Source organism: Thalassophryne amazonica, chromosome 7 (genome assembly GCF_902500255.1).
Source record: "Thalassophryne amazonica chromosome 7, fThaAma1.1, whole genome shotgun sequence".
Lineage (NCBI taxonomy): Eukaryota > Metazoa > Chordata > Actinopteri > Batrachoidiformes > Batrachoididae > Thalassophryne > Thalassophryne amazonica.
In genome coordinates this window covers 81,716,220-81,727,008 of record NC_047109.1, presented here as the reverse complement: position 1 = coordinate 81,727,008, position 10,789 = coordinate 81,716,220, and the positions used below count along the sequence as shown (strand labels likewise).

The following is a 10,789-nucleotide window of genomic DNA, read 5'->3' as shown; positions in this document are numbered from 1 at the left end:
AATGTGCTTGCCCTGTCTGCACAAATCCATTTTGGGTCTGCAATCAAAATAGGGCCTTCAATGTTTTCCTGTGTCTTTGCATGTCCTCAGTATGCATCTTAGTGGACAATGTTACACAATATGAGAGCCAGTGTCATGTCTATAAGGGCTGCCTTTTTTCAATATAAAAATCAGTAAATCACACACATAAGTCAGACTGAATGTAAATATTGTTCATAGGAACAATCCTTATTTCCACTGCCTGATGTGTTTGCTCCATTGTTTTTAATCATACATGGTATGTTTGGAGCAGTGAACATCAAGTAGTATGCAGACTTAAACCAATTATCCACCTCATTTAATTAAAGAGGTTTACAACCTTGTGCATTGCCCTTCACATGGTTGCTGACATCATCATAGCCATTGCTTAGGCGCAGTCTAGGTGATCAATGCACCTGATTAGAGTTTATATAACGGCTGAGTGTTTCCTTGTCATTTGATTGGTGCTTTGTATGTCACATGACATGGATTAATTCATTCCATTTGTGTTGCATTGCATTTAGAGTGCAGCTTGGTTCCATTTAGAGTGCAAATTTGGTTCCATACGTTTGGTACCATTGCACTCTGCACACACGCACGCACGCACGTCTTCGTGCACGTCCTCGTGATCGCACATGCACATGCACACGCACATGATCGCACGTGCATGTGCGCTCCCACACATGCAAGTGCACGCGCACACACATAACACACGCGCACACACACCAAAACAAATCCAATGTGCTGTCTGGAGGCTGTTAGCAGGGAGAAAGAAAGAAAAGCTGGACTCATTTCTGATGTGATTTTTTTCCCACTGCACTGAGGACGTACACAGTGTTTTTTTTGGTAGTACACGCACGCACAAGCGCTGGCCAGATTCTGTGTGCGCGCGGGGGACACAGGACTCTCCTGAGACATAATTCGATTGAGCTAACTGACATCCACTGTGCTGTCTGGAGGCTGTTAGCAGGAAGAGAGAAGAAAAACTGGACTCATTTCTGACGTGATTTTTTTTTCTGTACTGAGGACGCACACAGCCGACCGACCCGGTTGTGTGTGTGTGTGTGCGCGCGGGGGACAATGACATGATGATTTGATTGAGCTAACTGAAGCTGCTTGTAACACACACACACACGCACACAAAATCCACTATGCTGTAAGCGGTCTGGATGCACGAAGACCTGTTCACATGAAACGCTGATGTGATTTTTGGCTGGACTGAGGAACTACACAAAGTCTTTTTTTTTAATGGAAGTCCGAAGTCAGTGCACAGCATCACTGGACTACACATCACAGTGGAACACCAAAATCCCTTTGCTGTTGTTTATTTCTGACGTGATTTTTTTTTCTGCACTGAGGACATACACAGTCGACCGACCCGGTTGTGTGTGTGTGCGTGCGTGCGACGGACAATGACATGATGATTTGATTGAGCTAACTGAAGCTGCTTGTAACACACACACACACACACACACACACACACACACACACACACACACACACACACACACACACACACACACACACACACACACACACACACACACACACACACACACACACACACACACACACACACACACAAAATCCACTATGCTGTAAGCGGTCTGGATGCACGAAGACCTGTTCACATGAAACGCTGATGTAATTTTTGGCTGGACTGAGGAACTACACAAAGTCCTTTTTTTAATGGAAATCCGAAGTCAGTGCACAGCATCACTGGACTACACGTCACAGTGGAACACCAAAATCCCTTTGCTGTTGTTTATAAATTAATAAAATATCAAATGACAAGGATCTATTTTAGCCGTTATATAAAACAAATAATGAATGTTTTTACGTTCTTTCAAAGGAAAGAATATTTAATTCGGTGAAAGCTGGCTCCAGCTTTCACCGAATTAAATATTCGTACCATTGAACTCATAAACATTCATTATTTTTATAATATTCCTTCATCCATCTGACATGTCACTCAGTGTATTGATTTATCCTGAAAATCAGACTGCCTTCGAGCCCCTCTGCCTGTCAGGAAAAGAGTTATATTAGAAAAGAAAATGGGAAACACTGTAGAAGGAGGGGCATTGTAACATTAAAACAGTCAATATCTGATATACTGGTACTGGGTTCTATTGTTCAACAAACTCTTTCAGTTTATAAAATATAACATTTGTAGTAACTGACCATCAAAGTTATCATGATCATAAAGTGACTTCTTTAAATTGCTTGTTTTTTCTATTTAAAAGTACTAAAGTAAAAAATATTCAGTTTATAATGATAACAAACACAAGAAAAGCATCAAATATTGGGACTCAAAAAGTTGCAACGGGAGAATTCATTAATTATCCCAAGTTATGCCATCTGAATAATCAGCGCAGTGAGAGCGATAATCTGAATAAGAGGCCTCTCTTGTAAACTCTGTTACTTATTGTCAGTGACCTGCTTTACTCTAAAGTGTTACTATAAGTAAATAATGGCTGTATGAAGTGAATTATGGATTTTTTTTTAGCAGTATATTAATGTTTTTCAGGCTTTTATTCAGAAAATAAAGTGAAATTTATGCATTTGTGTTTGAATTATGAATGCACAAAAATGTTCAGAATAAACCTGCTAGCAGCAAAAAAACACTTTTTTTATTTAAAAAAAAGTGAGGGTGAAGGGAAAAGGCACTGAAAAGATGACAAAATTTGTGCAACTTCACAAGCACATGTAGCATCACTGCTCACAACAATTAACGTTGGGCACACGCACATATGCACGTGTGCACACACGGAGAGTGGAAGACATAATGTAGGATATAATAGTGTATTTTTATGTAGCGCTTACTAATTGCGCCTGTTTGTACATAACTCCCACGTAATGTTATTCACAAAATGTGGAGGGATTAATGTGGAAATAGGTTTGTGCTGAGGTCAAGCCACAATCTCCAGTGCTGAAAAATGAAGCCAACACTAAAGTGCCTAAACCTGTGGTTCCTTCAATTCCCGCTGAAGGCAGGCTGCAAAAGTAAATCAATTCCCATAGAAACCCATGTTCAACTTTAAAGCAGAAATAAAAGTGTATAACCTGGTACAAGAAAACCTTTTGGTCTCTATAGGTAGTTTTCTTATTTATGACAATTGTAAGAGGGTAATTTTTTTTTATATAACTCATCCACTGAAGCTATTTCAAGGCATAAAGTGATGTATAAGTAGGAACATGGATGCGTTGAGTCACAGGTAGTGTGCCGGGTTAAGGTCTCTTTAGCAGTGGCTGCTAGTGGGACTCTGTATGAGTGAACTTTAAGCATTATTAACTTGCATGTTAACACCGTTAGCACTAATTACCACTAATTAGCAATAATTAGCAGATAGATAGGTTTGTGACAACAGGTACAGCTACGGTCTACCTTTTAATACCTGCACCCGAGCCACCTGCATGAGAACCATCACCTGATCTGCAAAAAAAAAAGTCAAAAAGAAAAACAGTTTGCAGTATAAATACACAATATAAATACCAGACATACTGATCAATACTGGTTTACTGGCTACTCTCATTCCCATCCTCTGTCTTCCTGTTACGCCTCCTCCCCCTGAGTGAAGAGTTGTACAGTGCATGAATGTTGTACAAATGTCCATGAATCAATAATCTAAACTTCAGCTCCATTTCAACTTCAAGCCAGCTTTTCAGAAAAATTTATGGGTGTTGTTACCGAAGTTTTGGAGTGTGTGTGTGTGTGTGTGTGTGTGTGTGTGTGTGTGTGTGTATATATAGTCTGTGGGTAAGCCAGAGCTCACCAGTAAACATCAGTATACTGGTTTGCCTTAATATCTCTTTCTGTGTGTGCGTCTGTGTATGCGTGTAAGTGTGTGGAAGCATGCGCCCATGTGTACACTTATGTGTGATGTGTGTGTGAGACAGAGAGAGTCAGAGTTCGGGGGATTACCAGGTTGCCATGGTGATTAGTTAGTGTGAGGTAAGACTATCTCTACAGGGAATGAGGCGAGGAAGGAGAAAGACTGTGATATAAAAAGGGCTCTGAGTAACAGAATAACACACACACACACACACACACACACACACACACACACACACACACACACACACACACACACACACACACACACACACACACACACACACACACAGTGTTTTGTGAACAGAAAGCTGTAACATGTTAAACCAGTGTGAGAAATTAGTAGAATTCATGTAGTCACATTTGGACTGGCTCAAAAAAATAAATAAAAAAAGAATACTTTCTGGAGTCCTGTAGTCCCATCCATCCATCCATTTTCTAAACCTGTTTATTAGGTATGAATGACTGTGTGAATGTGTGTGTCTGTCTGTATGTGTCACCCCTGTGATCTAGGCCAGCCTGACTAGGGTGTACCTCCCCCTCGCCCAGTGACTGCAGGGATAGGCTTCAGCACCCCCCCCCCCCCCCCCGCTCCCCGTGACCCTTTACTGGAGTGCTGTATAATCATCCGTAAAAGAGAAACATTTTTTTTGTTTGTTTTTTGCATGACCCGTCCCTCGGTGGCAGCGTTATCTCTGGAGTGGATCAGCATCTTGCTCAAAGACACTTCAGCGAGGCACATTCTTAACGGTTGCATGGGCTTGACCCCAGGCTTTTCGGCTGAGCGACCATCTCTAATCACAGCCATTCTGCTGCCCAGTGTGTCACAAATGGCATTGTTACACAACAGACACCATATTCTCTTAATTAAATCACAAACTAGGCCAAAATAAAGAAGAGGCCTAGGGTGTGGAACACATTATTCTTGCAGTGCCTGTTTTTGGAAATGCTGCATTGGGCACAATGTCTTCTGTATCATGCACGCCTTCATTCTGTGGTCTAATTTGTTATTTTTGTTGAGCCTGTCAGGATGAAAAGGTCTGTGATTTGTTCATCAAAGTGTTGTCCACAAGGAATAATTGCAGCCAACAGAAGATGGAATGGCAGCGAAAGGACAGAAGAAAGGGGAAGGAAAAACACAGCACATGGGGGGGGTGACAAGCACTCGTGGGGGTCCCAGCATTTAAATAATTCAGGGAGAGACTCGCAGCACTCAGTGCAGGGGAGGAGCACTGTCAGGTCAGTTCATTCACTGCAGAGGAGAGAGAGAGGCAGCTGAAGAGGAAGCATGTTTAAAGATAGCCTGTCAAAAAAGGATGCTACTGTGAAAGAGTTTGACCGGGCTTGTATGTATATTTTTGTGTGTTGGTGCATATATGTGCATGTATGCGGGGGTGGGGGGGGGGTATCTATCCTGTCGTTTCCTCCTGGAGTTTTCCCTTAGTCACCACGGCAACCGCCTCCTCCCTCTATCCTGTACCTCCTGCTCACTTTGCTTACTCTCCCTATCCATCTCTTCTTTCCTCCCACGTTTTTTTTCTTGTCCTGCAAACCTCTCTATTTGCTGCATTCCTCAGTGGATTCCAAATGGGTTGTTCCAGTTTCCTCTGCCAACTGATAGAAGAGGGTGGAGGTTGTGTGATTGCACCTGAGTGTTTGTTCATCTCTGTACACAGTACCACAAAACCTAAAGATTAGAAGTGGCTTTTGGGCGAGCAAAGAGTTGAAGAAAACTTTACTTAAATCTTTATTTTCAATCTTTTTTAAAAACTGTTAGGGTTTTGCTTCTTTCCATAATCAAATCCAGAGTTTTACCAGTGTTACAAGAGTGACCATGAAACCCATATTCAACTAATAGATCTACAGAAGATCCACTGGCTTGTTAATACGCAGAATAAAACCCTCCTACAATCAAATCTTTGTCAGCACATATGAGCAAAAACAAAATAAATTCAATTAATTCATTAGAATTTTTGTGTGTGACAGAAAAGGTGTTTCTACACCACAACTAAAAAATGATGTGATGTCACCAGCTGAAAATTTGCTGTGTATTTTAGTGGGGACACTGGAGGGGAGATCTGCGACCCAAAGGATGATTGATAAACGCTGCTGCATGCAAGATTTCCAAAGTTTAAAATAAAAGTTGTGAATTAAAAATGATGAGAATAATTACCAGATGAGGTTGCCAAAAGGTTATGTATTTTTTTAATTTTCGGGGGGGGGGGGGGGGGGGGGGGCATGCCCCTGGACCACCTAGGCACTCACAAACAACTCACAACCACTCTTTACCGGACACTTGATCAGCCCCTATAAACTCGGAGAGGTGCATTCCTCTACCAACAAACCAAACCTCATCTGTTTGATATTCACACTCTACATGTGCCTATTTTTCATTTTTTTTCAACTTACCTTTGCCAAGGAGGTTATTCATTTTATTTAAGGAGATTATATTTTTCCCTCTTTGGCCCATATGTCCACCTTAAATTGGTTGAGTAGGTTTTCTGTAATCCTTCTAAAAAAGAAACATATCAACTGAGACAAACAAATAGACATGGGTGAAAGCATAACCTTAGTGGAGGTAAAAAACAAAACCAGAGAGTCAAAAGTGTTGAATTTAAAACCATGTTTAACATGAATTAAATAAATCACATTGTCCTCTGTGAATTTGAAGACTCTGACAGTAATAGGACTGGACTTATGCTGAGCACACGCTTGTAAAAGAGGTCTTGATCTCAATGGGAACAACCTACTTAAATAAAGGTTAAATAAATAAATATATACACACACACATATATATATCCATCCATCCATCCATCCATCCATTTTCTTCCACTTATCCTAGGTTGGGTCGCGGGGGCAGCAGCTCGAGCAAAGCCGCCTAGACCTCCTGATCCACACACACGTCCCCCAGCTCCTCCAGGGGAACCCTGAGGCATTCCCAAGCCAGCTGAGAGATGTAGTCCCTCCAGCGTGATCTGGGTCTTCCCCGGGGCCTCCTCCCGATGGGACGTGCCCAGAACACCTCTCCAACGAGGTGTCCAGGGGGCATCCAAAAAAGATGCCCAAGCCAGGCTCCTTTCGACGTGGAGGAGCAGTGGCTCGACTCCGAGCTCCTCCCAAGTGACAGAGCTCCTCACCCTATCTCTAAGGGAGGAAACTCATCTCGGCCACTTGTACTCGTGATCTTGTTCTTTCAGTCATGAGCCAAATCTCATGACCATAGGTGAGGGTCGGGACGTAGATCAATCGGTAAATTGAGAGCTTTGCCCCCCTACTCAGCTCTCTCTTCACCACGACGGTCCGATACAGTGACCGCATCACTGCAGACGCTGCAGCGATCCGTCTATCGATCTCATGCTCCATCCATCCCTCACTCGTGAACAAGACCCCGAGATACTTAAACTCCTCCACCTGAGACAAGGACACCCCACCGACCTGAAGAAGGCAAGGCACCTTTTTCCGGTCGAGAACCATGGCCTCGGATTTGGAGGTGCTGATCTTCATCCCGGATGCTTCACACTCGGCTGCAAACCGCCCCAGTGCATGCTGAAGGTCCTGGTTTGATGAAGCCAACGGGACCACATCATCCGCAAACAGCAGAGATGAGAGTGGTTCCCAAACCGGACCCTCTCTACACCCTGGCTGCGCCTAGAAATTCTGTCCATAAAGGTAATGAACAGAACCGGTGACAAAGGGCAGCCCTGGCGGAGGCCAACGTGCACTGGAAACAGGTTTGACTTACTACAGGCAATGCAAACCAAGCTCCTGCTGCGGTCGTACAGGGACCGGATAGCCCTTAGCAAAGGACCCCAGACCCTGTACCCCTGGAGCACCCCCACAGGGTGCCTCGAGGGACACGGTGAAATGCCTTCTACAGATCCACAAAGCACATGTGTACTGGTTGGGCGAACTCCCATGAACCCTCAAGCACCCGATGGAAGGTGTAGAGCTGGTCCAGTGTGCCATGACCAGGACGAAAACCACACATGCTCCTGCTGAATCCAAGGTTCGACTATTGGTCAAATTCTCCTCTCCAGCACCCTGGAATAGACCTTACCGGCGAGGCTGAGGAGTGTGATCCCCCTGTAGTTGGAACACACTCTCCAGTCCCCCTTCTTAAACAGAGGGACCACCACCCCGGTCTGCCAATCCAGGGGTACTGTCCCCGACTGCCATGCGATGTTGCAGAGACGTGTCAACCAAGACAGGCCCACAGCATCCAGAGACTGACCACCTCGGTGACTTCGGCCTGGGTGATGGACGAGTCCGCCTCTGAGTCCCCGGTCTCTACTTTCTCTTCGGAAGACGTGACGATGGGATTGAGGAGATCCTCGAAGTATTCCTTCCACCGCCCAACAACATCCCCAGTCAGGGTCAACAGCTCCCCACCTGCACTATAGACAGTGTTGGTGGAGAGCTGCTTCCCGCCTCCTGAGGTGTCGGACGGTTTGCCAGAATTTCTTCAAGGCCGACCGATAATCCTCCTCTATGGCCTCTACAAACTCCTCCCAGACCTGGGTTTTTGCCTCCGCGACCGCACAGGCTGCAGCACGCTTGGCCTGCCGGTACCTGTCAGCTGCCTCCGGGGTCGCACCTACCAACAAAGACAAGTAGGACTCCTTCTTCAGCTTGACGGCATCCCTTACTTCCGGCGTCCACCACCGGGTTCAGGGATTGCCGCCGCGACAGGCACCAGAGACCTTGTGACCACAGCTGCAGGCGGCTGCATCGACAATGGGGGTGGAGAACATGGTCCACTCGGACTCCATGTCTCCAACATACCCCGGGATCTGGGAGAAGCTCTCCCGGAGGTGGGAGCTGAAGACCTCGCTGACAGAGGGTTCCGCCAGTTGTTAGCCAGTAGACCCTCACGATATGTTTGGGCCTTTGGTTTGACTGGCTTCCTCCCCTCCCAGCGGATCCAACTCACCACCAGGTGGTGATTGGACGACAGCTCAGCCCCTCTCTTTATCCGAGACACGTGGCCGAAGGTCAGATGATACGATTACAAAGTCGATCATTGACCTCCGGCTCAGGGTGTCCTGATGCCACGTGCACTTATGGACACCCCTGTGCTCGAACATGGTGTTCATGATGGACAAACTGTGGCTAGCACAGAAGTCCAATAACTGAACAGCATTCGGGTTCCCAATCACACCCCTCCAGGTCTCACTGTCGCTGCCCACGTGTGCATTGAAGTCCCCCAGGAGAACAATGGAGTCCCCGGTCGGAGCACTATCTAGTATCTATCTAGCACTATCTAACTCAATCATTTTTGTTCACTGTAGTATGGTTAATCTTGGCATTTTCCTGAGTCTTGCTTGGCATCAACATAAACTTCAGGGTCTCTGCAAGTAAAAAAGAAACATAAGTGATTAAGTTTGTAGCATTTAAGGGTCAAACCGAATGTTTTAAATGTTGTATATTTTTTGGTACACCCTATATATATACACTCTGCACTGGGATACCACTGACATAACTGCAAACTATAAAGAAGACACTGCTCATACGGCCGAGGATATTTTAGCACTGCGTTATATTATAAACTCTACCCAATCGAGAACCCATGGATCCCCACGGGCAACGCGCTATAGTTGATTTATATTGTATTTTTCTATTTTATTGTTCTGTATAGCAATTAAGAAACAGTTAAAAAGTCAACATTTGCTCTTTAATTACTTCTTTCACAATCTTTATTTCTGTTTTTTTTGTTTTTTTTTTTTTTGCATGAAGCAGCAGCATTTAACTGATGTCAGAGTTATAATTACGCATTTATCCGTGCAGGAATCTGACATTAAAGATGCAGACGGAGATAAAAAATGCCGTTCAGCTCCACAAGGTCAAAGCTGCGCCGCGCGCCGTGCGCGTGTGTCTAAGAATGCTTAATATTAGATGCTGATGTGTGACTTTGCGCGGAGAGGAAGACACTGGCATCCCCCACAGCCTCCCCTCCCTCCTCCGCCCTCTTGACTCTCCCGCGCGTCACGTCGCCGCGCGCCTGCTCACGGACGGCACCGACCGCACCGGCTTATTATTATTATTATTTTTTTTTACCTGTGCTTGGTGACTTTTAGCGCAACGCAGCAGGCGTCACCATGCCGAGCAGACAGTGAACGGCGGTGGGGAGGCTCGGATCACGAGGGGGAGAGGAGGTGCGTGCTGCTTCGGGTGGCCTCTCCATCCCGGCGAACACCTTTCGGACGCACGGATGAGGATGATGATGATGGACGCTCGGTGCCCGCTCCTGCTGCTCCTGGTTCTCCTCGCCATTGCGGGAGGTGAGTTAACTTGTGCGCCATCTCAAGTGTTTGCGCGTTCAGGGAAAAGGTTTGGTATTTAATTATAGAGAAGGACTGGAGGAGAGATGAGAGGCTGAGGAGAGCCGGAGGAGGGGAAAAAAAAAAAAAAATCACTCTTTCACTGCTGTGTCACCATCTTTGTCAGAAGAGCAGCGAGTGTGACGGAATGATGGAGAAATATTGCTCATTTTACTCCCATTATAATCCACGCTTGATGCCTCACAATGAAATTTTCTCATGCCATGTGTAAAAATGAACTCACCGGATTTTATCTTAGTTATGTTTAATTAAGAGGTTTACAGTAGCAAAAGATTATTTTAGTGCTGGATAGAAACATACTGACCTCCTTTTACATCTTCATGTTTCAAATTAAAACTATTTAGGCATCTTTATATTATTATTTTTTTTTATAAATAGGCTATTTAATTTCAAAATAAAAGCAAATCTGCAATATGAGCTAAATTAGAGGGAAAAGTATGCAACGTGAACTAATGGATCATATGAACACTCATAGTGCAACTAAAGCATCACTTTTACAGCCAGTCGTTTTCCATTAAACTAGGATGTGGATTCAAAGAAGTGTCCACCTCAGAAAATATTTCTTGGAAGTCTGTTAATTTAATCATTAGGAAATGTAATG

General features: G+C 44.7%; 1 protein-coding gene across 1 annotated transcript in view; it reads left to right on the top strand.

The window, feature by feature from the left end:
- Positions 1 to 9,985: 9,985 nt before the first annotated feature.
- The window catches only part of chrnb2 (cholinergic receptor, nicotinic, beta 2), a 74,652-nt gene continuing 73,848 nt past the window's right edge, over positions 9,986 to 10,789 (top strand). Inside the window, exon 1 of the mRNA XM_034174782.1 lies at positions 9,986 to 10,128. Coding sequence (XP_034030673.1) covers positions 10,059 to 10,128 — 70 coding nt within the window. The 5' untranslated portion in view covers positions 9,986 to 10,058. The remainder of the gene's footprint in view (positions 10,129 to 10,789) is intronic.